Source organism: Sinocyclocheilus grahami, unplaced genomic scaffold, assembly GCF_001515645.1.
Source record: "Sinocyclocheilus grahami isolate Dianchi unplaced genomic scaffold, SAMN03320097.WGS_v1.1 scaffold221.1, whole genome shotgun sequence".
Classification (NCBI taxonomy): domain Eukaryota; kingdom Metazoa; phylum Chordata; class Actinopteri; order Cypriniformes; family Cyprinidae; genus Sinocyclocheilus; species Sinocyclocheilus grahami.
Window position 1 is genome coordinate 2,012,069 of NW_015505400.1, and position 27,108 is coordinate 2,039,176.

A 27,108-nucleotide genomic window follows, 5' to 3' on the forward strand; every position below is an offset into this window, starting at 1 on the left:
GTTGAGGCAAGTTGGAGCTAAACTCTGCAGGACACCGGCCCTCCGGGACCGAGTTTGGGCACCCCTGCTCTAACCACAACATTTGGAAAAGCAAGAACATGTGAGAAGAGTGAAGGGAAAAACAGCAGAAGCATACAAAAAATAAAAATATGAGCAGAAAATATCTGAGCACAAAAAACAGGGAAATATAAGGAAAAAATCATTTTGTGTGCAATCAGACAATTTTGCATTAATATTTCAGTTTTCCGCAATATGATTTTAAATGTGCTTAAAGTTGATTCATGCTTAGTTTTTTTTTTTTAATGCATTGCATTTTTTGATTTACGCTTCGATCCGTGACCATTTTTACTCGCGTTTTTACATTTTGGTTTCACGCTTATTGTTTTTATCCATGACTGCAATACTTTAGACAGAAAATTGCCCCCATATTTAATGGTTTTATGAATGTTATACACAGACATTTGTGCTGTTTGTTTCATGAACAGCACATTTAGAGTTTAATGTTTGTGGACGCACCCTTGTCATTATTGTGAAATATCACAACAGCACACTAATCAACTGTGTAGAGCTAACAAGGCAATGTTTTCAGAAGGCAAATGCAGAATGTCTCATCGTTTGTGGCATTAGAATTAATAATCAGCAAATATTTCACTTAGCTATGGCAATTCTCAGATGGAAAATGGACTTTGAGGGTGTTCCTGGATGCTGACCTACTAAGTGTCCTGATCACAGTATTAATCTGCATGGCATTATTTACTTTTGGAGGAGACCTCTCTTGTGACCTTACAGAGAGCGCACAAAGATCTTTTCTCCCATGAAAACATTCACGCATTGTGTTGTGTAGCATTTGATAATATTTTATTAGCTGTATGTATGTAATACAAGATTCTTGGTGGAAAGTTGGTTGTGAAGTGGAACAAGTTTTGACATTTTGATCAATGATTTTTAATAATCGTAGCTGGTGGGTAATTGACAATAGGACCAGGAACATGAATTATGACAATAAATAGGGTCAGACATGGTGCACTTTTCATTTACTGTTTTTAAATGCAAATGAAGAGTTCACACAGCAGCATTTGAAACACTATACGAGACAGATATGATGTTTTACAGAAACATGGTGCGGTTAACCTGCTTGATTTTCCACAGGCCTTTGTTTTAATTATATGAATATATTTTTTTGTTTTAGGTTAATTGGTTCTGCAAAGGTCTCTTTAAAAGACTTTGCCAGTAGCCAGATTAAGTCTCTCCCAGTGAAAAACTTGGCTCTAGTGGATGAAAATGGCAAGAACATAGGAGTGAGTGTTTTTATCTCCTAAATCAAATGACACACTAAAGAAAATCTATTGTTATATTTTAAATAAAGCAGGTACACACGTAATCTGCACTCGCAGAACTCATCTACATATTTTATTAGCTGTATGTATGTATGTAATACAAGATTCTTGGTGGAAAGTTGGTTGTGAAGTGGAACAAGTTTTGACATTTTGATCAATGATTTTTAATAATCGTAGCTGGTGGGTAATTGACAATAGGACCAGGAACATGAATTATGACAATAAATAGGGTCAGACATGGTGCACTTTTCATTTACTGTTTTTAAATGCAAATGAAGAGTTCACACAGCAGCATTTGAAACACTATACGAGACAGATATGATGTTTTACAGAAACATGGTGCGGTTAACCTGCTTGATTTTCCACAGGCCTTTGTTTTAATTATATGAATATATTTTTTTGTTTTAGGTTAATTGGTTCTGCAAAGGTCTCTTTAAAAGACTTTGCCAGTAGCCAGATTAAGTCTCTCCCAGTGAAAAACTTGGCTCTAGTGGATGAAAATGGCAAGAACATAGGAGTGAGTGTTTTAATCTCCTAAATCAAATGACACACTAAAGAAAATATATTCTGTTATATTTTAAATAAAGCAGGTATACACATAATCTGCACTCGCAGAACTCATCTACACACGATTAAAATCTTTTGTGTGTTCTTTTATTAAATGCTTTATCCAATTTGTTAATACTTCCAGCTACCAAGAAGTCATTTTATCAGCTTTATTTAAAACAATTGCTACCATTTACTGTACAGCAGACAGGCTTAATTGACTGGTTCATTTGAATTTAGTCATCACATAAACCTGAGAGGCATGTTTACATAGTCATCAAAAATAAATATCTGATGTAATTTGTGATGAGCTTTGTATTGATGGCATCACTGTCAATATATTCAAGAGACTTTCAGTATTTATGTAGTCTATTTGACATTGTTATGAGATAATTAGCTGCATCCTTTTGTAGGCAACAATCAGCATGATGATTGGCTATGAGCCACCTGCCGGTGCTGTGACAAACACACAGGATCAACTAGATGGCAGCATGGGCGGAAACACAGGTTAGCTTAAATTGAGTGTGGCTCAATGTTTTTCTGTTTGATCTTGCAATGGAGTGTATTACAGATGATGTGTTTGATGGTGTGTTTTTCTAATCATAAAATTAAGTGTAAAGAAAAACATTTTTCAGATACTTTATGGTTAGAGGTTGATTACAAGAATCTGTGAAGATTATTTTGTGAAAAGGTTTTAGCTTTATTTGTATGTTTGCCATATTGGTTATGTCTGACTAACCCATGATGTTCTGCTTTATGTATTCATTTTTCTCTGTGGGTGTGCACTTATTAGCTGGGGGTGAAGAGGGGGACGTCACTGATGGTGGGGGACAGGGCGCTGTCACATCTCCTGGTGAGCCTGGCCAGAAGCTTCGGCCTAGGACCAGAAAACGTCATAATTTGGCTAATAAACCTCAGGACTTTCAGGTACAGGATCGTCTTGTAGTCATCAAAGACAGAGTAGTTATTTTTAATGCTGACTGCATATGCTTTATTAGTCTTATTAAAATGCCATTTCTTTCAAAGATTCGTGTGCGGGTGATTGAGGGACGTCAGTTGACTGGAAATAACATCAAACCTGTGGTCAAAGTGCATGTGTGTGGAGAGACACACAGGACTCGGATCAGGAAAGGAAATAACCCATACTTTGATGAGGTATACAAATGAAGAATCTTTTTTTTGTGTGTATTATTTGTACAGCTATTTATTTATTTATTAGATGTTTACTATTGAAAGGAACAGTTCACCATAGTTCAGAAGATGATTCTGTTATCATGCACTCATCCTAAACCGTTTATAGTGAGCCTTTAATAAAACATTAAAAAATACCTTTGCAAAAGTGGTTCGAACAATTGGTAAACTATATACAATAAAACTATATAGCTTTATGTGAACATTTTTGTGATTTTATATTCTCTGCTAAACTTCACTGGAAATAATGACATTTCCTTTGGAATTAAATTTCACTTTTTGGTGAACTTGTTCACCCAAAAATGAGGATTCTGGCATTTGCTCACCGTCAAAGTTTTTCCAAACCTGTAAGAATTTCTTTCTTCTGCTTAACAGAGCAGAGAAATTTCAATCTGAACGATCCCTTTAAGAAATGTTGTACTCTGATTGATTATTTGAACATTCTTTTATTTCCTAAAATCGATGTCACTGAATACTGTGTATATCACTCTTTACAGATATTCTTTTTTAACATCAACATGTTGCCCTCTGAACTGTTTGATGAGGTTATAAGCTTCCGGGTAAGAAAGAAGCTATTGCTGATCACCAGTTTTTTTTTTTTCATATTTAAATTATCGTATATTTATTGAAAAATAGAAATTGAATGAGTTACTGATGAGGATGCTTTTCTTTTCTGCAGGTGTATAACTCCAATTCTTTCAGAGCAGACTGTCTCATGGGTGAATTTAAGGTAATTCAGTAAAATCCAAAGTGTTTATTTTGTATTAGACCCACAGTGTAATTGAAAATGAACTTATGAATAATTGTTTTCTTTTTGTAGCTTGATATTGGTTACATCTATGATGAACCAGGTAATTTTCTGATACTAGCAAAATATTCATCAGGTTTTTACCTGTCGTTGAACTGACTGATCAAAAAAGTTGTTTTTCACCATAGCTCACTGTATCATGAAGAAATGGATTCTCCTGAATGACCCAGATGACTCGAGCTCAGGAGCGAAAGGTTATCTCAAAGTCAGCATGTTTGTGCTTGGAACAGGCGATGAACCGCCGGTACGTCCCCTGAACAGAATTTATGTTAACATCTTTACACTATATAGATTGACATATGCAGTACTAATCTATAAATGTGTTGTTGTTTTTCATCAAAAGGTGCTCTAGGCTACTATTTTCTTATTTATTTTTAATATTCAATAGTACACACTTTAAAATACTGCTTTTTTTTTCTTTTTTTTTTAAACCTAATCTCTACCTGTCATTTTGAAACTAAAAAAATTCTTAATTTGTAAGCTTGTGCTAAACAAACTGCATTAACTGGTCCAATTGGTTAATGTCTATTTGGCAGGTGGAAAAGAAGGAGCAGGACAATGATAAAGATGATGTGGAGAGTAACCTGCTGCTGCCCGCTGGCGTCGCTCTCCGATGGGTTACTCTCAAACTCAAAGTGTTTCGGGCTGAGGACATCCCCCAGAGTATTACAGTTATTCCTTACACAGCAGCACAGGGGACAATCTTTTTGGGGTGATATGATTTTGGTTTCTATTGTAAGTCCAGGAAATGGCAACATTTGGGATGCTGAGCTGGTGAACATTGGGTCGCTTCCTGATCCCTCAAGGTGGCATTGGGCTAGCTGACACGAAACCATTCCCTGCCATTAACTGTTTAGTCACTATGCCTCCCCTTCTGAGAGACACGAATCATTTCCCTGATTCTCCAATGTCTATGTAAATTAAGCTACTGACTGAAAAATCAGAAGGCAGCCAGTATTTCATGTTTGACCATTTTGATCGTACTGTACGTTTTTGTGTTTAAAAATAAGTCAAGAAACCGTTTAGTATAACTTAACTAGTGAATGTAGTTGAGAATATTTAAATGTTAAAGGAATAGTTCTTCCAAAAATGAACATTTGAAAAGTTACGCATCCTCAGGCGATCCAAGACGTATATGAGTTTAAAGAGATGTAAATGTAGCATAACATCATTTGCTTACCAATGGATCCTCTGCAGTGAATGGCTGCCGTCAGAATGAGAGAATGAATAAAAACATCACAGTAATCCACACGCTTCACAAGATGTCAACTGATAGACTGGAGTCGTGTGGATTATTGTGATGGTTTTTATCAGCTGTTTGGACTCTAATTCTGACGGCACCCATTCACTGCAGAGGATCCATTGGTGAGAAAGTGATGTGATGCTACATTTCTTCAAATCTGTTTTGATGAAGAAACAAACTCATCTACGTCTTGGACGGGTCAGTAAATTTTCATCTTTGGGTAAACTGTTTCTTTAAGTAACTTATCGATGTAAATAAAAGTAACCGTTACTAAAAAAAAAGTTGTATATAGTAAGTACCAAACGGTTTATTTTCCCAGTCTGTGAAATAATGACCTTCACTTTAAAGTGACAGAAGTTGTAACATTGAAATGTTTGTTTTCAGTGGATGATTCCATCACCCAGACTTTAAAAGCAGCATTTGGGGGTCAAGAAAACAAGAAAAATCTAGTGGATCCATTTGTTGAGGCCTGGTTTGCTGGCAAAAAGGTACAGCCCACCCAATCATACACACTTCTTGCTTCTGCTTTTTGTCTTGACTACAATTACATGTGTTTCAGCTCTGTACACAAATAATTGAGAAAAACGCAAACCCAGAGTGGAACCAACAGCTCAGCCTACAGGTTAAGGTAATTGGCTGAACTGGGAAAGATTTATTTATGCACTAAATGTGTTAGTCCTTCAAAGTTTCCCATTGGTGCTACTTGTTTTACAGTTCCCGTCCATGTGTGAAAGAATCAGGCTGACTGTATTTGACTGGTGAGCATCGAAGCGTGGTGGTAAAGTTGTCTGGTCACAGTGGATATGAACTTTTGAAATTCGTGTTGAGAGCATTCCCTGTGTTATTAGTCTTGGAATGTGAGATGGGAGTTAAAGTTTGGTCAGTGTTTTGAGCTGGGAGGACACAGGCAGGCAGTATGAGTCATAGCAGTGCTGTCCCACCCTCTCCCACAATGCGTTCCTGCCCATAAACCAGACTACAACTGCTCAGGGAACAGTGGAAAAACTGAGAAGGCCCCTAGCTGGACTGATTCTGTGACACACTGGAACATTTAAGCTGACTCCCCCTCTTTCTCAGGGATCGCATCAGCGGGAATGATGCCATAGGCACCACGTATCTGGATCTGACCAAAGTAGCATCCTCTGGTGGTGAAACCGAAGGTATAAATGACAGTATACACAAATAATTTGTTAAACTTTTTATTTATTAATGCAGGGGTCATGTCCGGATCTTTTGTAAATGTACTATGAATCATTTTATTCATTTTTATTTGTTTTCTTTGTGATAGAGGATCATGCAGAAGATGAGTTTTCAGCAGATGAAGGTTGAATATATGTGCTAATTCCATATCTGCAATCCCTTGTGTCCAAACACACAATATAGGAATTTAAAAAACTCTAGTTAACATGCAATTCTTTTCAGTTTTATTAATCGCGTTGTTCTCTCAAACCAACCATTATTCATAGTGGTCTGAAAGGATTTGGTACCCATGGGTTTGCAGTTACTTTGCGCTTACTATGAATGCCTGTGCACGCTCTTCAAATTAGCATAAGCGCAGAGCACTTATGCTATTTTTGGCATGTTATGCATCATGTCGCACACCAAGAAATGAAATCATGCAATTCATGATAACCTTAATCACCTAAATAAAATGGCATGGCTTAATTAAGCATCTCAATTACATTACCGTTCAAAAGTTTCGAGTTAAGATTTTTTTGAACGTTTTTAAAAGAGGTCTCTTATGCTTTTATTCAATATTGATAATAAGAAGAAATGCTTTTTGAGTACCAAATCAGCATAACAGAATGATATCTGAAGGACACTGAAGACTGGAGTAATATAATAAATATAGCTTTGCCATCAAGGGAATAAATTACATTTAAAATATATTCAAATAGAAACAAAGTGTTTTAAGTTGTAGTAATATTTCACTTATTTTTTATTTTTTTTGATGAAACAAATGCAGTCTTAGTGAGCATAAGAAACCTATTTTAAAAACATTTAATTATATATTTTTTTTGGCTGGTAGTATACGTCTTGTTATTGTGAAAATATTTCATTTGTGTAGAATCATATTACGCCAACATCCATCAATAACATTGTTTATCCATAGAATTAAAATCACAGCATGAATGTGTGCGTATATAATGAAATTTCTGCACTTTTAAAAATCCCTTCAAATAATTTATAATACTAATCAAAATACTAATTTAAGGAGCTCTGCGTTTGGGATGCTTTAACAAACCTCACTCTAACATCCAACTATTATCGTGTCACTGGAAACATTTTTATTTATTGTGTTTTTTTTCACAGGAGAGACTGAGAATTCTGAGATGGGCTTCCTGCCTGCTTTTGGGCCTTGCTATATAAATCTGTATGGCAGTCCGAGAGAGTTCTCCGGCTTATCTGACCCATATGAAGACCTTAATTTAGGCAAGGCAAGTGCCAGTGATTAATTTGATATATTTCCATTCCCAAGTATTGAGGATTTATTTGCAGCAAAAATGTTTTCAGCAAAAATGCATTTCAAGTAGGCTGAAAGTTTTGTATATATTTGCAGGGTGAAGGGGTGGCTTACCGAGGCAGAATTCTTGTTGAACTCTCTACTAAACTTGATGGAAAGGCTGACAAGTCTGTGGAAGAAATATCAAGCGATGATATCTTGGTAGTTCAGGTGAGGCTCTTTGAGTTTTCATACAAAGCAGTTTTTCCACCAGAATCCTTTATTTACGGGTTGTGTTCCTTCCTTTGAATAGAAATACCAGCGCAGAAGGAAGTATTGTCTATGTGCAGTGTTTCATAGTGCAACTATGATCCAAGAACCAGGGGAGCCCATTCAGTTTGAAGTTAGCATTGGCAACTATGGCAACAAGAATGACCTAACATGCAAACCTCTGGCGTCGACCACACAGTACAGCTGTGCTGTTTTTGATGGTGATGCTTATTTTGAAGGATTTGGTGTGTAATAAAGTTACTGAGTAAATGAAAATAGGATCTGTGGTGTTAAGATTGTTGTTTTCTTTCCAGGTAATAATTACTACTACCTGCCCTGGGCCGACACTAAGCCTGTGATTGCTATCATGTCCTTTTGGGAGGATATCAGTCACCGGTTAGACTCACTGAACATCATTCTGTATATATCTAACCGGTTGGTAAGTGAATGTTTTGTATGACATTTAAAATTTCTAGCGGTACACACACTGTTCACATCAGCATACTTATACACTGCTGTTCAAAAGTTTGGGATCAGTAAGATTTTTAATGTGTTTGAAAGAAGTCTCTTCTGTTCATCAAGGCTGCATTTATTTAACCAAAAATACAGAAAAAGAGTAATATTGTAAAATATTACCATTTAAAATAGAATTTATTTCTGTGATGCAAAGCTGATTTTTCATCATCATTACTCCAGTCTTCAGTGTCACATGATCCTTCAGACATAATTCTAATATGCTGATTTATTATCAGTGCTGGAAACTTTTGTGCGGCTTATTTTTTATTTATTTTGGAACTGGTGACACTTTTTTTCAGTATTATTTGATGAATAAAGTTAAAAAGAACTGCATTTATTTCAAATGGAATTCTTTTGTAACAATATACACTACCGTTCAAAAGTCTGGGGTCAGTATTTTATTTATTTTTTTAAAGAAATTAATGCTTTTATTCAGAAAGGATGTGTTGAATTGATACAAAGTTATAATAAAGACTTAAATTGTTTGAAAAGATTTCTACTTTAAATAAATGCTGTTGTTTTCAACTTTTTATTCATCAAAGAATCCTGAAAAAAGTATCACAGGTTGCAAAAAAAAAAACATTAAGCCGCACAACTGTTTCCACTATTGATAATAAATCAGCACATTAGAATGATTTTGGAAGGATCATGTGACACTGAAGACTGGAGTAGTGATGATGAAAAATCAGCTTTGCGTCACAAAAATAAATAATATTTTAAAGTATATTAATATAGAAAACCATTATTTTAAATGGTAATAACATTTTACAATATTAGTTTTATTTTATTTTATTTTTTTTCCTTCCCCCTGTATTTTTGATCAAATAAATGCCGCCTTGATGATCATAATAGACTTCTTTAAAAAAAACATTACAAATCTTACTGATCCCAAACTTTTGAATGGCGATGTAACAGTGGTTCTCAACTTGTTTTGCTTAAAGTGCCCCTATTATGCCATTTCAAATATTGCTTTTCATGTAGCTGTATGTGAATGTAAACGATCTGCAGAGTTGTAAAGCCGAAAGTGCACGATAAATAAAGTTATTGTCTCCCAAAAGAAAGAATCGACTCTGAACAGCCTAAATGAGTCGTCAGCAATTCGAATCCCACTTCCGTGATGGCTACATTTCACAGGTAACACATTTGCATAATGCCCGCTATGTTCTACGTTGGTCGGCTGCGAACAACTCCCTGCCCTCAAACACTGTAGCTTGTTCGTATGTTAACATCATGTCGAGAACACACTGTGTCCAACGATGTGAAAGTAAATTTGTTTTCACTTCCAAGAGATGAGGCTGCAAAGAATCGGTGGTTAAAATTCATACTTTCCACTGTAGCACAGCAGTACAACCCCAATCTTTTTTGCGTTCCTGTCATTTTATTGACAACTGCTTCTCTAATCTCGGGGAGTTCACAAAATGCTTGCTCTTGAAAAATGGCTCGGTACCCAGTTTATTTGGGCCAGCTGGATTCCACTGAATCGCAACCTATAAGTATGATATATATATATATATATATATATAACCGATGTTCTATCGAGCATTGGAAATATGGCAATGGGTGTATCGTTTGCGACATGCCAATTACAACAGACTTGGCCATCTGACCAATCAGAGCAGAGTAGGCTCACGGAAAGGTATGGCTGCATGCATGTAAACCTATTGTTGGAGACTCCCAAAACAATATTAGGAACCTTAAAAATGGCATGATAGGGGCACTGTAATCCAAATTTTACATTAGTAATCAAGTGTTGATTTTAGTGGACATATGAATAAAATTAATTCTTTGTGCATCAAATCTTTCAATACGATTCCTCCTTTTGCAGCAAACAAACCTCAGTGTGTTAAAGTCTGCAGTACAGTCCAAAGCTACAGATGAAAGACTAGTAGAAATCTGGCTAAAGCTTATGAATCAGTTGATGGAAGATATCAGCAGGTAATATCCACTTTAGATCTTTTTAGATCAACAATCAATGTCACTACATGCATTGCTAAGGGCAAAGAGGTGGTTATTTTTGTCATACATGTTTTAACTAATACAAACTCCTGTGTCCTCAAGTGTCAAAATTCCTGACCTGGAGGGGAAGCCCAATCTCACAGCCCTGGATATTCAGATGAAGTTGTTGCGGGACAGTGCTCTGAAGAACATCATGAAGGGAGCAAAACACTTGTTTGAGGAAGCCACAGATGTTAAAAAGTGCTTGAGCATCATTGAAGGCTGGCTGGACAAACTCAAGCAACTCGCTGAAGAGGTTTTTTTTTTTTTTTAATCCGGTGTAGGAATGGAGCTACAATCAGGGATACACAAACAATAAATAAATATATATATATATATATATATATATATCTCAGTAGTAAACATTTAAAGTGGATCAAAACCTTTCATCAATTTCCTAAAAGCAAAATGCATTCTTGTCTTAGGACATCTTTGATTAACTTTTTTTAATTTTAATATTGATGCATTCCTTAGGTTGCTACCCATGTATTTAAAAAAAAAAAAAAAAAAGTCTCACATAGCCAGACTTTACACTATCGACAAAGTCCAGTCCACATTGCTACTTAGTCTAACTAAGAACCGGCCGCTTAGACATGTCTGTTTTTACATGTGGTTTTAGGGGTGGCATTGTTATTATGACTATGACGATATTAGACCAGCTAAAAGATGCATGATTATTTCAAAGATATCACTTCAGCATGGAATATAAAGTTCTGATCGTGAATATTTAGCTGCTACTATGAACCTTAAACAAAACTCTGAACCTCTTAAAGATGCCACAAACCTGACAAACTGTTCTTCCTGTAAAGCACTCATTTTGTCATCATGGTGCCTAGTAAACCACTTCAGGCAAACTGGTGCACCCCGATTTCCAATGCTAATGTTTTGTGTACAGTATACTTTAGATGGTCAGAGACTAGTGCTAGATTAGATCTTGAGCTAATTCTTGTTGGTCAGACTAATAGAATCTGACTATTTAAACATAATTTGTATCAACATTAATCGTGGAGCATCTTTTTTTTCCAAAGTCTCAGATCAGCATGCCTGATGTGATTATCTGGATGTTGAGAGGAGAGAAGAGGGTAGTGTACACTCGCAACTTGAGCTAATTCTTGTTGGTCAGACTAATAGAATCTGACTATTTAAACATAATTTGTATCAACATTAATCGTGGAGCATCTTTTTTTTCCCAAAGTCTCAGATCAGCATGCCTGATGTGATTATCTGGATGTTGAGAGGAGAGAAGAGGGTAGTGTACACTCGCATCCCAGCCCATCAAGTGCTCTATTCATCCTACAGTGAGCAGGCATGTGGTCAATACTGCGGAAAGACCCAGACTGTCTTTATGAAGGTATTGAGAGTTTGTTTCATGCTGCTTTTTTTAAAAAAAAAATAAAACTTTTACATTTTGCTCCATGAAAAGTATCCCATAATGACCGTTTCCCAACAGTATCCCATGGACAACAAAAAGGGTTTGAAAATTCCCGTCCAGTTACGTGTGAACATGTGGCTTGGGCTGGCAACAGAAGAAAAGAAGTTCAATCATTATGCAGAGGGAATGTTCAATGTATTTGCAGAATTGGTAAATATAGTGTGTGTTTTTTTTTTTTAAGGTTTTAGGTCTGGAGAGATACACTCTTGAGTAAGGAGCTAATGTTCATCCGTTGTCTCTTTCGCAGTATGAAAACCAGGCTCAGGTTCTGGGGAAATGGGGCACCACTGGTCTGCTTAATCGTAGCAAGTTTTCTGATGTCACGGGCAAAGTGAAGCTGAAGCAGGAGTATTTTTTGCCCCCTGTTGGCTGGGAGTGGGAAGGTGACTGGGGTGTTGATCCAGAGAAAACGTGAGTTGTTCTACACCCTCAACACAAACATTTGGAAATAGCTGGCAAATTATTAATGACGTTTCCAAGCATCATTATTGCTATTTCTCACAATTAGGGGTAAACGTTTGAACAAACTAGCAACACTAAATGTTAAACTAAAGGCCTGTTCACACCAGTACCTGTGTGAAAATTCAGTGCAATAAACATTTGAACTCTCCTGTCACATTAAAAATCTGTACACATCTTTCGCATTCCTGGATCTGTTTTGACCCGGTTAAATGTGAGCTTATAAAAGAGTAATTTTTTTTAAATGCATTTATTTTTTGGATAAAACATATCGTATCTGTGAGTGATTGTGCAAAAAGTTTTGAATGTTACTATGTTAACACTACGTTAATACCACATTTACCCCCTTTTTATGAATTATAAAATGTTAGAATTTCTGAATTTTTAAAAACTGCAGCAAAACTGATGCAAGACATATTTCAGTATTCGTGAGAAATTTTATTTCAATATATTATTATATGAAATTTATACGATTATATTAACTGATAATTACCAGTATTCATTGGATTGAATGAATTTGAAACCTACATGTGTTTTTTTTTTTTTTAACAAAACAACATAAATATGACTGGAATGTTTCAAACAAAATATATTAATTTTACTGGCATAAACTTTCACTTTTCGGATGAAAAAGATGATCAACAGCCTGAATGTGCTGTGCTTCATCAATATGTGGCAATGGAGTGAAATGTGGACTTCTCTTAACTTTTTTTTTTTTTTTTTTTTTTTTTTTAAAATTAAACCGTTGCGCTTTTGGTCACGTGCCCAGAGCTGCTGCTGTTACATAAAACTACAACTTGGTGTGCTCATGGACGGACTATTTTGCCAAGCGACAGTCAATAGCAGAAGAAGAATCCAGAACTGTCTCTTGGCTCGCTTGTATTTGGTGTTGTTTGATAAACATAGCGAATGCAAAAATCTGAATGGCTATTTGAAGCATGTATGACTTACTTTCTTCTCCATGTCAGGTGGGTTAGAAACAGCTATGCAGTGCTATTTTGTGTACCTGCTTTTTTTTTTTATATAAGTGCCACCTACTGTCAGAGAGTGAATACTCATTCAGCCGGTCTGCTTTTTTATTTTTTTTAATGCATCCATTTAAGCAGACGAATTGAATGGGGAAAAATCTGACCACATTTTTGTGTGTTGATGTGAACAGGCCTTTAGTTCTGCACCTCTTATGGTATAGCCATTACTATATATCAATGCCCGGGTCAGCCCCCCCTCCCCCACCACACACACAATACCTAGCATAATGGTGGCGAGTTTTGCATTGACAACCTACACTCATATTTACTTCAAAAAAAGTTAGTCTAGTCAAAAATTGTTTTTCTTGGGTGGACGGGTAGTCTGCTGACTGAGGCTGATGCAGGACACACAGAGTTCGTGGATGAGGTCTATGAGAACGAGACTCGATTACCAGGAGGAGAATGGAAGCTTGCAGCAGAGCCTTACACTGATGTGGTAAAAGCACCTCCCAATCCTTGGGCTCATATCAGATGTCTAATCGAGCCATTCGTTCATTCATTTATTCTATTTAAACAGCCTCTATGGCACTACTACTCCTACTTGTGACACAAAGAAAGAAAAGTTTATAGTATCTCTCAAAAATCCTGTTATTCCTCATTATCCTTTATTTACAGAATGGAGAAAAGGTTCAGGGCCCTACAGAGATTGAATGCCCTCCTGGCTGGAAGTGGGAGGATAACTGGACTTTTGATGGCAACCGTGCTGTCGATGAAAAAGGTGAGCCTGCCATTGTACTTTGTTTAGAACTCTTGTGATGTGTTCTTAACAATTGAGCTGCTTTTAAAAAAATATTTCATTTAAAAAGAGTTTGCAGAAAAATCAATCCACGCACGGTCAAATGCAGGTTCTGATCGATCTACTAGTTTTTCCCCACGTACTGTTTGACACACACACAGGTCAACAGATAAATTACATTAGTGGATGCACAAGTGGTAAACTGTCTCATACAATACACTTGATCTGTCACGCAACTCTTGAAAGACACCCGTTTTCTCCGTATATATTTACAAGCGGCACATTTATGACCGGCAAAAAAGCCTACTTCATTACCAATACAATCTCTTTTCTTGTTACCCGCAAAAGTGTCTGATCTTACAAGATAATCTCATGTTCTTCGCTCTATAATGCGAGAATAACGGGGGGTCAGAGAAAAGGCGTGCACATACATGATCGCTGGTTAGAATGTGGCAATGTTTTTTTTTTAACCACATCCTTAATCTCACGACTGTTTTGAGTATGTTGTAGAACAGATAACCGAGAATGCATTAGATTTTACTTTATTACAAATCTGTGTATCAGATAAGGTTTCATGTTGCACATTTACTTCTCCTGAAGACCCTTGAATCCACTCCAGTGCACCATCCAACCCCTTATTAGGATAACCCCTAAGGGTAAACTGTTTACACATTCCCACAATCTGTTTCTCAAACTCAGAATTCTCCGTGCAAATTTGTTTTTAAATGGAGAAATTGCGTATAAGGCAATGCCTTCTTCAAATAGGTTGGATGAGCACTTGTAGCATGCAAAAGGCTGTTTTTATCAGTAGGCTTTGTATATAGTGTGGGAGATCAAGGACCCTGATTTTAAAGAAACTCTCCATATCAAGAAAAGATACAGAAACGGTATCCACTTCTACATTAAATTTAATCGAATCCACCAAATTGTTAAGATGTAAGATAAAATCATAGCTAGCTTGTTCCTGGAACCCTTAAAAATACAGAATACATTGTCAACATATCTTTTCCACAACACAATGTTACTCAAAAACAGATTATTATCCCAAATGTATCTCCCTTCCAAATAGACCATAAATTGGCATGCATAATCAGGAGAGAACTTGGAGCCCATTGCAGCGCCCTGTTTCTGTAAGAAATATTCATCCTCGAACATGAAATAGTTTTTCTCTAAAAGCAATGAGATCATATCCAAAACAAACTCGGAAGGAGGAGATTCCTCACTCCTTTGCTCCAAGAAAAACTTCATAGCCTTTAAACCTTTCTTATGGGGATTATTCGTATATAGCGAGACAACATCCACGGTTGTAAGATAGAGTTCGGACACATCCTGCTCAAAATGTATGTTATTCAACTGCTTTAGACAGTCACCCGTGTCCCTTAAATACGACGGAAGATTCTCCACTAAAGGTCTCAAAACTCGATCTACATATTGAGACATAGGTTCTAACACGCAATCATTCGATGCCACAATAGGGTGACCAGGTGGCTTATTTAAAAATGTATGCACCTTAGGTAACGTGTATAATACGGGAGTAACAGCATGATCTTTCGTCAATTTTTTTTTTTTATCCAACTGATTTAAAAAGAGTTTACAATTTACTCATCTGCATGTAATATCTTCTGTGGAGCAGAAAAAATAAAGTTTAGCTGAATGTTCACTGCTCTTTTTGATGAAAGGAAAATCTACAGTGACCAGAGGCGGCCTTTAAAATGGAGGCAGAAACACAAAGTAGACCATTTGACGTGTGCAATATTTCAAGTCTTCTGAAGTCATGCATTAACTTTAAGAAACAGACTGGCACTTAATTTTCTAGAATTTATCTATGATAAATTTTACATATTCACACTACAGCACATTAACACACGTCATAGAAGTTTGGTATGAAACTCTAGATGACATAGGCTGTTAGGGTCCTTTACATGCAATCTGCTAACAATAATATAATTTACTACATGGCACAGATTGATTGGACTCCGTTTAATTCTATGGACAATAAGCTTGCTTGCTCAATGTTTAAATAGTCTGGTTCAAGTGTTAGCTGTAAGCTGATCCTGCAGTGCGTTATCAAAGATCCTCTGAAACCCTCCAGCTCCACCTGTCAAGATTTGCTCTTGGATTTATGCATGTCTGTTCATGCAGCATCATCATATCTTACATGCTCACATCAGTATGTCTGCATATCTATTGGCAATAGCAAGTCCATGCAGTAATGATTAAAACTCGTTTAGTTCATCCAATTTAAATCTTTAGGCTGTGCAGTTATATGATGTGTATTTGTAAGTTTAGGTTGGGAATATGGCGTCACTATTCCACCTGATGATAAGCCCAAATCCTGGGTGGCAACTGAGAAGATGTACCACATTCATCGTCGCAGAAGAATGATCCGACCTCGCAAAAGGATTCCTGGTGCCAAAACAGCTGCTGATGCAAGTGCATTTTAAAAGACTTTTCAAAGTTAATTAGGATCAAATGTTAGATAGTGCTTTTATAATGTGTATTTCCTAATTGTTTGACATGCAGAAGAAGGATACAGGAGATGCAGAGGGATGGGAATACTCCTCACTCATTGGCTGGAAGTTCCACAGGCAGCAGCGATCTTCTGACACGTTCCGTCGGCGGCGTTGGAGAAGGAAGATGACACCTGCTGATCGGGTTGGAGCCTCGGCCATTTTCAAACTGGAGGGAGCTCTGGTTAGCATCAAAGCTGCCTAATTTTTAAATTAATTTATATACTTATCCTGTTTTTTTGTTAGCCATATAATGACCTCTTCACTGCTGATTTGCTTGGCAGGGAGTCGACATGGAATCTAAAAGTGATGAAAAAGGCAATAAAGCAGAAGCTTCTGTTAAGCAATTTGGAGCCAACACACCGACTGTATCGTGCACATATGACCGTGAGTTCATTAAGGAGAAAAGAATCTTCTTCTTTTTTTCTTCTGTTACCAGAATATCCATTTTATTAAAGTTGAACCTGATTTTTCTTGCAGAATCCAACGCGTACCACTTGAGAGTCTATGTTTACCAAGCCAGAAACCTTACTTCTTTGGACAAAGACAGCTTCTCTGGTATTATAGCAGTTGTGATATTGCTGATATGACTTTTATCTGTAAAAGTGACCAGGCTTTTATTATAACTAAAATCATATTGGTTTAAATTGCAGATCCATACGTCCATGTGTCATTTTTGCGTCACAGCCAAACAACAGAGACCGTCCGAAGTACCTTGAATCCATCATGGGATCAGACTCTTATTTTTAAAAATGTGGAGATCTATGGTGATCCCCAGTCTCTTGCTCAAAATCCACCTGTTGTGGTTATGGAAATCTTTGACAGCGATCAAGTGGTTAGTCTGATTTCTTTATGCCGCCACTAACAGCTTCTCAGGTTGTCCCAGGATGCTTATTAAATGTAAAGAAATAGTTCACTCATAATTTTAAGTTGTTACAAAACAAAAGATCATTTTTGTAGAATTAAGTTTATAGACAATTTATTTAAATAATAACGTAAAGCATATAAACAGATTTTTTTAGTTTACTGGTAAACCTGACAAATACTAGCTAATGTGTATATACTTGCCCTTTAGTATGCAAGTGTCCCCACAGAGTGAATTATTTGCATTTTGTCCATCCTGGTAGGGTAAGGATGAAATGCTTGGCAGAAGTACATGCGTACCGTTGGTGAAGTTGACTTCAGGTATGGATGGCTCCCCTAAACTCCTCTGGGAGCCTGTAATTCACAAAAATGCTCCCGCTGGGGAGGTTCTGGTGGCTGCAGAGCTCATTCTGAAGACCAAGGTGTGGTCCTTAATGAAATTTAGGTCTATTTAACCACGTCAGTGGTTGCTTTGTGATTCAATTCTTCTTCTTATGTTGCCTACTCTAGGGAAATGACACTGAACTTCCTCTTGTTCCCCCCAAACGAGGAGAGAAACTCTATATGGTACCTCAAGGGGTGCGACCTGTGGTGCAACTCACTGCCATAGAGGTCAGTTTCGGCTGTGTGTGTTTTCTCACTGTTTGGACTTGTCAGAATCGAAATTCCCTTTAATCCTTTAATATGTTGAGACGGCGTACTATTAAAACTTCGTCTCTAGTCAAAAAAGACCATTTATTTAAGTGACGCACACAATCACCCATATTTACACTAGGAAGTTATATTTGTCCTAGCCCAACCGTAAACTTGTGCGTAAGTGCAGAAAAGCGCTAGATTGAAGTATTCAGGTGTTTTTGAAATTTCTGTTTTGCTGGATGCAGGTTCTAGCATGGGGATTGCGTAACATGAAGACGTATCAGCTGGCTCCGGTGACGTCACCCATTCTGGTGGTGGAGTGCGGAGAAGAGAGAGTTCAGACAGCTGTCATCAAAAACATGAAGAAGTGCCCTAATTTTCCAGGAAATGTCCTCTTATTAAAAGTGGTGAGCATCCATATGTACCTGTGGAGAAAAGGTGCAGTCATTCTTTAAAATAAAGACTGCTTGCTTTGATATTTTGCTGTCGAATGCGATGACATTCATATTTAAATGTGGTTTAAGTGTCCAAACTGTTTTTTTCTGAGGCCATAGACTGTATGTCTTTAGCATCTTATTTTGTGTCTTTAGCTTCTACCCAAAGAAGAGATGTATACTCCCCCTATAGTGCTGAAAGTCATCGACCACAGACCCTTTGGACGGAAGCCCGTGGTGGGTCAATGCACCATCAGTTCCCTGGAAGAGTTTCGATGTGATCCTTATGCCACAATTGCAGAAGTGGCCATGTCTTCAAAAGGTACATTACTTTTTACACATTTCTGTTGACTGATTTTTTTTTTCTTTTTTGTTGAAGGAGAGTTAGAAACCAAATATTACAAACCAGTATCACAAACCAATGCTTGCGTGTGAAAGGCAACATTGTATTGGTATTCCTTAAATTCTGGTTTTAATCAAATCAAACATGGTTTTGAAGACAACTTCAGCTTTAGGTGTGCTATACATTTTGCTTGTTGTAAACTTTATTTTATTTTTTTTAATTGCATGCTAAATTGTGGTTGGTCATTTATTTATTCTATTTGCATACTCCATTCTAATTGATTTTGTCAAATATTTAACCATGTATAGTCGCTTTAACTCTGTTATATTGCAAATTTATGGAAATGCAAATTTGAAAAAAAAAAAAAATAATCATTTATTAGCATTCTTACAAAATTCTCCCTTTTCCTGCAGTGGCTTTGATGGCAGCTTCTCCTAGAGACCTCCATGTAAACATAGATGACGGCAGACAGCATCTTCTAGAAGCTCAGGTACTGGTACCAAGTCACTTGATTTGGTAGGCTTAGGAACTTAAGTCTCACCTTGTGAGAGAACTCTGTGTAATGGACACTGGTACACACATCTGTATAAATTTGCACCTACTTTGTGAATTTCAGTATTTTTATGGCATCTCAGCTGCTGTTGACAAAATGGCCACTGCTAGTCACATTCAAGTATGTATAGAAATAAGGCGCTTTAATCAAAATGCCTGAACTTTGAGGCTGATTAAGTGAATCTTCACCTTCTGTAGTTACAAATGGGTTAAATTGGGGGAATATCAAATCAATCGGTTGTTCTCAAAATTATCAATCTCATTTCCCATTCAGGTGATTTGCAGCTGACTTGCTCTATAAGGAATCATACTAACTTTCATTGAATTCATTAATTAAAGCTCACTCCCGTGTGTGTACTATAGGCTTTAATCGTGTTGAAAAGTATTAAGTAAACTTGTATACATTTTTGTCAGATTTAAGGCTTTTTAAAATGTGTATTAAATTTACATTCCTTTTTACTTAGATTGAGATAAATCTTTTAATGTGATTAGTCTTTTAATGATGATTGGGGTCATGCTGTACTGATAAAGTAAGTTGAAATTAGACTGGAAATGGGATGTAAGAGCTTTTACAAGCCTAATAATATTCCTGCTTACCAAATATTAATGAGTAATGTGTGTTTGTGTGTGTTTGTTCAATGTATCCACTTCTTGGTTTCAACAGCGCGAGAAGGTGAGTTCTGTGATAGACACATTTTCCACTTTAGCTCTGGTTTTAAATCATTTATCATCATATCTGTATTTTAGCTCTATCATGAGCATGAAACTATCCATTTTGTCATTACATTACAGGAGAAAGAGACTGTTGATTGGTGGAGTAAGTTTTATGCTTCTGTTGGAGAGAGTGAGAAATGCCGCCCATACCTTGACAAAGGTTATGACACATTGGAGGTGTGAATTCTGTCTAAACTATATGATAACATTGTAGATATACACATTTATTTCATATTAAATTAATAAATACCTTAAATCTAGAAATATATTTAGTAATGTTACAGGAATAGTTCACCCAGAAAGTAAAATTCGTTCCAAATGCATGACTTTTCTTAATGTGCTGGTTACTCTTTTCCATGCTGTTACAATGAATAGGAACAAAGGCTTTCATGCATCACAAAAGTAGTCCATACAACTCAAGTATTCTAGTCTTTTGAAGCCTTACATTTGCTGTGTGAGGGACAGATTTTTTCATCACACAAAGCTATTGTATGATTTCAGAATACTTATACTATATTTATATATCTATACAGAACTTCTGTCATGGTACTTTTGTGTTCTTTTTGAAGCTTGAAAGCAACCAGTACAATATTCAGATGTTTGGAACAATGTGTATGTAAATTATGACACATTTGTATTGTTGGGTGAACTTATTTAACAAATAGACACTGGAGAATTTGAATCCACGAAGGTTCATTTTTACTGGAGTTATTGTATTTGTAGTGAGGTTCTCTTCTGTTGGTTTTCATAGGTATATGACCATGAGCTTGAAAGTGTAAAACAGTTCATGGGTCTCACTGATTTCTGCAACACCTTCAAATTGCATCGTGGTAAAAATGAAAGTGACGATGATGACCCCGCTGTAGTTGGAGAAATCAAGGCAAGATGTCTTATTAATTTGCTTTAAGAATAAATGTAATGCTGTTTAAGTCACACCGTATGATTTTTTTCTGTTCTTGGTTGTGTAAGATTCTATAAAGGACTAGGTGTTACAGTCCCTAGTGTTACACCGATACTGATTCCCTGGTGAGTTCTTGAAGAAAAATGGCTGCTATAAGGCTTTATCACCAGGACACATCATCAGTTGTGTACCTCAGCATCACGGGGTGTTTCGGCAATTTATCACAAGACGCCCTCTGCTGAGGCAGGCCCACCACAGGTTGATCAGGCCTGGGTGTGTGTCACATGGTTAGCTGTTCGCCTTAGCAGTCCAGCTGGTGTCACTCCTTTTCATCCACAGCCAGTGACTGGTCCTATCGGCTGTGTCGGCCAGCTCTTTGATAGCTTGTCTATGAGCCTGTCCCCTGACTCCAATCTCCCTAAGGGTCTTTGATGTTGACTTGGCTACAAAGCCCCTATACACCCCACCTCCACCGGACGCACCTTTATCTTCCAGCCTCTATTCTCTGCCTCAGCTGCTAGGTTGGAATATCGCAGTTTCTTTCGCTCATAAGCTTCCTCAACAGCGTCCTCCCAGGGTACTGTAAGTTTGATAATGTAAGCAAGCTTGCAGGAGTTAGACCAGAGAACAAGATCTGTCTCAGAGTGGTCGTTGCGATCTCTGAGTGGAAAGTGAGTTTTTGATCCAAATCCACTTTCATCTGCCAATCCCTGGCCATGTTTAGTGGGCCTAAATCAGGGATTGATGGACGAATTCTCAGCTTGTCCCCCTCTCGAACAAATGTTGGTAGGTGTTGGCGCGCACCCTGGTTGTTGAGGGGTTGGGCATTGCTGGATACCCTCCTGCACTCAAGCTTATCGGCTAAACACCTGAGAACCTGGTTGTGTCTCCACGTGTACCTGCCTTGGATGAGGCTGGTCCTACAACCAACCAAAATGTGCTTGAGGGTTGCTGGTGCTGTACACGGGGCAAGATGGATCCTTTCCAAACCATAACTGCAAATTTATAGGGGAGGGCAGAACCTCATATGTGGCTCGGACAATGAAGCTCAGCCTGTTGGATTCCATGGTCCAGAGATCGCTCCATGTGAATTTCCTCTCTTCGACATCCTCCCAGCCCATCCAGCGACCCTGTTTAGCTTGTGCTACTGCTCTGGAACGCCTGCCTGGCTCCCTCCTCCTGTCGTCGCACCTCTTCTACCACCATGGTTCGGTGTTCTGTTGTAGAAGTCTTTTGCCAGAGAGGTGTTGCTGTTCCAAGGCCAATGCCTCCATCTTGTTGAACGTGACCCACTATGTCACGAAGGCGAAGAGCAGATTTGGCCTGTTGCACAGATGTGGCTGGGGTCCACTTCTTCCCTGTTGCTAGGGTAAGAGCGGCACCTCTCACTACGGGGTCTCTGGAGTCACTAAGGGACATGTCCAGTCTCACCTTGAACTCTTAAACCAGCCTAAAAATTGGAAGTGACAGGGCTCCTTTGCTGTAAAGTCCAACACTACTGAGGCATTTTGAAAGTCCAAGCCACTTCCTCACATGAGTTCACTAGCCTTTCCAGTCGATTGGCATGGGTTAGCGAGACCTCGTACATGGTCAACTGCCACAGGAGTCTGGGTAGTAACCTGAACTGGAAACACCAGAGCTTCAGTTTCCCTGGGAGGTCCGTGTTGTTAATCTGCCTGAGGCCGTTAGCAGTGTCCTGCCGGAGTTGTTCCAGCTGCTGGGTGTCTCTGAGGTCTGCATTATACCATCGTCCGAGGCTCTTGATGGCCTTCTCTAGGACTGTTGGGATTGGTTCGTTACTAATGTAGAACCGCTTGCCTGTTAGTTGGCCTTTAACAACAGAGATGCTGCGAGATTTAAATTTAATTTAAGTAAAATAAATGATTTAGTTTGATTGTTTTCAGGGCTCCTTTAAGATGTACCCATTGCCAGATGACCCAGGGGTGCCCCCTCCGCCTCGTCAGTTCATAGAGCTGCCCGACAGCATCTCTCAGGAGTGTGTGGTCAGAATCTATGTGGTTCAAGCCATCGACATGCAACCCAAAGACAACAATGGCAAAGTACTTGATTTCATTCAGCATTTTAAGGAACATCAGAACTAATTTTGCGTTTCAGCTGCACAATTTCAAGAATTTATTTTTATTAAAAGGTCCTTTTCGTTTCAGTGTGACCCATACATTAAAATCTCTTTGGGGAAAAAGTCTGTTGATGACAGAGACAACTATGTACCATACACTCTTAACCCAGTGTTTGGAAGGTAATGCCATAGATTTATTGAGAGTTTATCATGTATCATATTGTCGAAGAAGACTAAGCTTTCTGTCTCTCAACAGGATGTTTGAAATTACATGCTTCCTTCCACAAGACAAAGACCTGAAAATTGCCGTCTATGACTTTGATTTGCTCAGCCGTGATGAGAAAGTTGGGGAGACGGTGATTGACTTGGAGAACCGCCTTCTTTCTCGCTTTGGTTCCTACTGTGGTTTAGCCCAGACATACTGCATGTGAGACCCATACACTTTAATGTAAACTTAGTATTTTCTTTGAGGACAACAGTAGAGACATTAGTTGATTTAATGGTGTTATTCATTAACTAGTTCTGGAACAAACCAGTGGCGCGATCAACTCAAACCATCTCAGATTCTTGAACAACTTGCCCGTTGGAAAGGCTTAAGTCCACCCAGGAGTGAAGACAACGGAAACACGCTATCTTTTGGTGGCCGATTGTACTGCCTCTCTGACTTCGGTAATTTTCAGAGCTTTTTGTTCATCATTGAACATCATTATGGTGGCTTGACAAACTGTTATTGTGTTATATCCACCAAACTGAGTACAGAGCCTGTTCTGATTCAGGTTGCTATATCTTTTTGAATTGATGGGATGTACAGCTGCCCTATAGCGGACAACAAAAAGACAAAAAAAAACATGCCCAAGGACCCCTAAATATAATCACCTTGTTTTATTATAGTAATATTAGACATGTTACCAAAATAAGTAGCTTTTATATTGTTATTTTACTAAATCCAAAGCTAATTATTAAAATATTATGTGGAAATATTTACTATTAAGATAACGGCATATATTTTAAACCTTAAAAAATCTTTTGTTTCCCCTTTTAAATTTTCTACAAAGCATAGCACTCCGTTGCTGCCCCAGTATTGCCACGTCCATGGTTTTACCATGGAATTGGGCTACTTTTACACTATTTCCGTTGTTTTTATCAGGGTTTCTGTGGGTCCTTAAAGTCGGTAAGACAAGAATTGAAATACAGCTTAATGTGACGATTAAACTTCAAAAGGCTATGATTTCATTAAATAAACACTAGCGCTGCACTTTCAAAGTCCGGTGCTGCTGATTTGTTCTGCGGTTACCGGGGAAACCATTATTTATGCCGTTCCGAAAGCGCCTCCTGCTGGCAGAGAATGAATTTGCATTTTTCAATAAGTCCGTCTGCTGTTTCTGTTTAGACCAGTGCAAAAATCGACCCATTTTGCGCCGCAAACATGCTAATGCATTATAAAAATCTAAACAATTAAGACACTAAGATGTATTTGTTGTTTAATTAATATAATAATTGATTGATAATACACTGCTTTTCTTAGAATTTAACAATTTTGCTTAAAACAAGGAAAAATATCTGCCAATGGGGCAAGAAAAATAGTCTTGTTAAAATATAATTATTATTTTTATTTTTTTCAGAAAACAAGACTTAAGTAATTTTGCTTCTCAAGTAAATGCATCCTGATTCAAGTATGTTTAGATTTAGATTTATACTAGAAAACAAGAAAAAAAACACTAAGTAAATCATTTTTTGCAGTGTAATTGTTTAAATTAATATAATTGATACTTTTGACTCATCCCTTTCTTAAATATGGTTTAATGGCTGAAATGTGAAGTTTATATATATATATTTTTTTTTTACTTTGTTTTTGTGAAAACCTGTATCTTAACTGTAAATCATGATTTTTACAGTTTAGTATGTTACCATAGACATTGCTCTACCCCACTCATATGGTATTACTTTTATTTGTGCAGGGTGTTAAAAAGGTCTTAAATTTGATTTTAAAAATCCTGCAGATACCCTGTTTTTAGTCCACTCTCCCAGAATGTTATTTCGATGAAGGGGAAAATTATGGTGGGGAAAAAATACCCCGTGATGGGGTTAGTTTTGAAGCTATTGGGCTGGTTTTGTTTTTGCTGCTCCTTAATTTGAAAACCTCTGTCCTGTGGCACCTTAGCAACCACCTAGCAACCCCTTCACAGCCACCCAAATTACCTTGAAACTTAATGACTTTTAAAAGCTTATTTGAAACTTTTTATCTATGCTTTGTCAAGCCAACATTCAAACTTGTCTAGTTATACCTTGGTGCTGTAGTGTATATATGTATATGTGTGCATTTTAGAAGCAAACAAGGAAATTCACGAACATCTGGGTCCTCCAAGTGAACGGATCGCTCTGCACGTCCTCAGAACTCAAGGCCTGGTTCCAGAGCATGTTGAAAACTGCCAAATTAACCTTGAAACTTAATGACTTTTAAAAGCTTATTTGAAACTTTTTATCTATGCTTTGTCAAGCCAACATTCAAACTTGTCTAGTTATACCTTGGTGCTGTAGTGTATATATGTATGTGTGTGCATTTTAGAAGCAAACAAGGAAGTTCACGAACATCTGGGTCCTCCAAGTGAACGGATCGCTCTGCACGTCCTCAGAACTCAAGGCCTGGTTCCAGAGCATGTTGAAACCAGAACTCTTTACAGTAGCTTCCAACCGACTCTCCCACAGGTGTGATGCTACTCACCGGCCTGTTCTTTCTGTGATGTACTATACAGAACTCTATTTTGTTTGAAAGCAAGCTCAAAATACTTCTTTATGATGTTATCAAGTAGTCTGTGTGTTTTATAGGGAAAACTCCAGATGTGGGTTGACATTTTCCCAAAAAGGCTTGGGCCTCCTGGAACTCCTTTTGACATATCTCCACGTAAAGCAAAAAAGTGAGAAGAAATTGGTTCTTTTTGGTTATGCTTTTTCTGTTGAATGGCGATAAACTCACGTTCATTCTTTCTATCAGGTATTTTCTGCGCGTCATTGTTTGGAACACGTATGACGTAGTTTTGGATGAAACCAGCATTACTAGTGAAAATATGAGTGACATCTATGTAAAGAGGTATGTAAAATGTTGAAGTCTCTTAAGGCAGAACTGTTGGTTAATTTTGAGATTGTTATTTTGCTTCCATAGCATGACTTTTTTTCAGACTAGTGGAAAGAAAGCAACCAAAATATACATTTTAAATATTTTTTGTCTATTTGTATCTGTAGATTTTAATAACAGTACATATATTTTAAAGACCATTTTTTTCACAAATTTTCTCAGACACTGAGCCAGAAATCTCCACTTTAGTAGCACTTACATTCAACAAACTTTACAGAGTTTATGTAACATTTTATTCCTTAAAAACATGGTGAAAATGCTTTTTTCCCCCTAGCTTTTGACAGGAATTATAGAGTAATAAAAAGAGATCTAAATCTACCTCTGTAAAAACCTCTAATACATCAAAATTAAATGCGTTTTTTGAATCTGGCTTTATCCAATGTTCAGATTTCTGGAACACATTTAAAAAAAACCTGTAATACAAAACAATTTTTAATTTCACGTGATAAACAGATATCACCATAGTTCCCTGATTGATTAGTTACATTTTTACACTGTTCACCTGTGGAGTCTTGCCTCAATGTGTTTTACAAGTAATATTTGTCGTAATTCATGCATTTATACCTTTGATTAGTTGGATGCCAGGTATGGAAGAAGATAAGCAGAAAACAGACGTCCATTACCGATCTTTGGATGGCGAAGGCAATTTCAACCAAAATCTCCTTTTGAATTGGACTTTGAGCTGTGTAACTTTGCAGATCTTTTTTTTTATGCTCAAACGGCAACTTTACATATTAACTAAAGGTGAAAAAGCATAATAGCACCCCTTTAAAAGTTATATATTTTCACAAATTAAAACCTAGTTTTTTAAAGTAATATCTGGAAATTGCAGCTATAATAAGTCCGACTATATGGGATTAAAACCGCTTCCCCCCCCCTTATTTTACCTGTAAAAAAAAAAAAAAAAAAAAGCGTTATCCTTTTTGCTTTTGCAATCTAG

General features: G+C 37.3%; 1 protein-coding gene across 1 annotated transcript in view; it reads left to right on the top strand.

Annotated features, from left to right (window-relative positions):
• The window catches only part of myof (myoferlin), a gene marked incomplete at its 3' end in the record, with an annotated part of 30,896 nt that extends 4,075 nt beyond the window's left edge, over positions 1–26,821 (top strand). Inside the window, exons 4-49 of the mRNA XM_016287358.1 lie at positions 1,190–1,298; positions 2,297–2,390; positions 2,677–2,810; positions 2,910–3,038; positions 3,572–3,634; positions 3,754–3,804; positions 3,895–3,925; positions 4,011–4,126; positions 4,419–4,545; positions 5,510–5,613; positions 5,685–5,753; positions 5,840–5,883; positions 6,203–6,285; positions 6,414–6,449; positions 7,439–7,563; positions 7,686–7,799; positions 7,882–8,059; positions 8,153–8,277; positions 10,180–10,289; positions 10,413–10,605; positions 11,545–11,700; positions 11,800–11,931; positions 12,029–12,192; positions 13,590–13,704; positions 13,884–13,986; positions 16,294–16,433; positions 16,528–16,698; positions 16,799–16,901; positions 16,995–17,072; positions 17,168–17,349; positions 17,642–17,800; positions 17,889–17,990; positions 18,260–18,421; positions 18,605–18,770; positions 19,205–19,281; positions 20,008–20,016; positions 20,136–20,234; positions 20,809–20,937; positions 22,863–23,018; positions 23,124–23,215; positions 23,292–23,462; positions 23,556–23,704; positions 25,602–25,741; positions 25,862–25,950; positions 26,028–26,123; positions 26,743–26,821. Coding sequence (XP_016142844.1) covers positions 1,190–1,298; positions 2,297–2,390; positions 2,677–2,810; positions 2,910–3,038; positions 3,572–3,634; positions 3,754–3,804; positions 3,895–3,925; positions 4,011–4,126; positions 4,419–4,545; positions 5,510–5,613; positions 5,685–5,753; positions 5,840–5,883; positions 6,203–6,285; positions 6,414–6,449; positions 7,439–7,563; positions 7,686–7,799; positions 7,882–8,059; positions 8,153–8,277; positions 10,180–10,289; positions 10,413–10,605; positions 11,545–11,700; positions 11,800–11,931; positions 12,029–12,192; positions 13,590–13,704; positions 13,884–13,986; positions 16,294–16,433; positions 16,528–16,698; positions 16,799–16,901; positions 16,995–17,072; positions 17,168–17,349; positions 17,642–17,800; positions 17,889–17,990; positions 18,260–18,421; positions 18,605–18,770; positions 19,205–19,281; positions 20,008–20,016; positions 20,136–20,234; positions 20,809–20,937; positions 22,863–23,018; positions 23,124–23,215; positions 23,292–23,462; positions 23,556–23,704; positions 25,602–25,741; positions 25,862–25,950; positions 26,028–26,123; positions 26,743–26,821 — 5,254 coding nt within the window. The remainder of the gene's footprint in view (positions 1–1,189; positions 1,299–2,296; positions 2,391–2,676; positions 2,811–2,909; positions 3,039–3,571; positions 3,635–3,753; positions 3,805–3,894; positions 3,926–4,010; positions 4,127–4,418; positions 4,546–5,509; positions 5,614–5,684; positions 5,754–5,839; positions 5,884–6,202; positions 6,286–6,413; positions 6,450–7,438; positions 7,564–7,685; positions 7,800–7,881; positions 8,060–8,152; positions 8,278–10,179; positions 10,290–10,412; positions 10,606–11,544; positions 11,701–11,799; positions 11,932–12,028; positions 12,193–13,589; positions 13,705–13,883; positions 13,987–16,293; positions 16,434–16,527; positions 16,699–16,798; positions 16,902–16,994; positions 17,073–17,167; positions 17,350–17,641; positions 17,801–17,888; positions 17,991–18,259; positions 18,422–18,604; positions 18,771–19,204; positions 19,282–20,007; positions 20,017–20,135; positions 20,235–20,808; positions 20,938–22,862; positions 23,019–23,123; positions 23,216–23,291; positions 23,463–23,555; positions 23,705–25,601; positions 25,742–25,861; positions 25,951–26,027; positions 26,124–26,742) is intronic.
• Between the last annotated feature and the right edge of the window lie 287 nt (positions 26,822–27,108).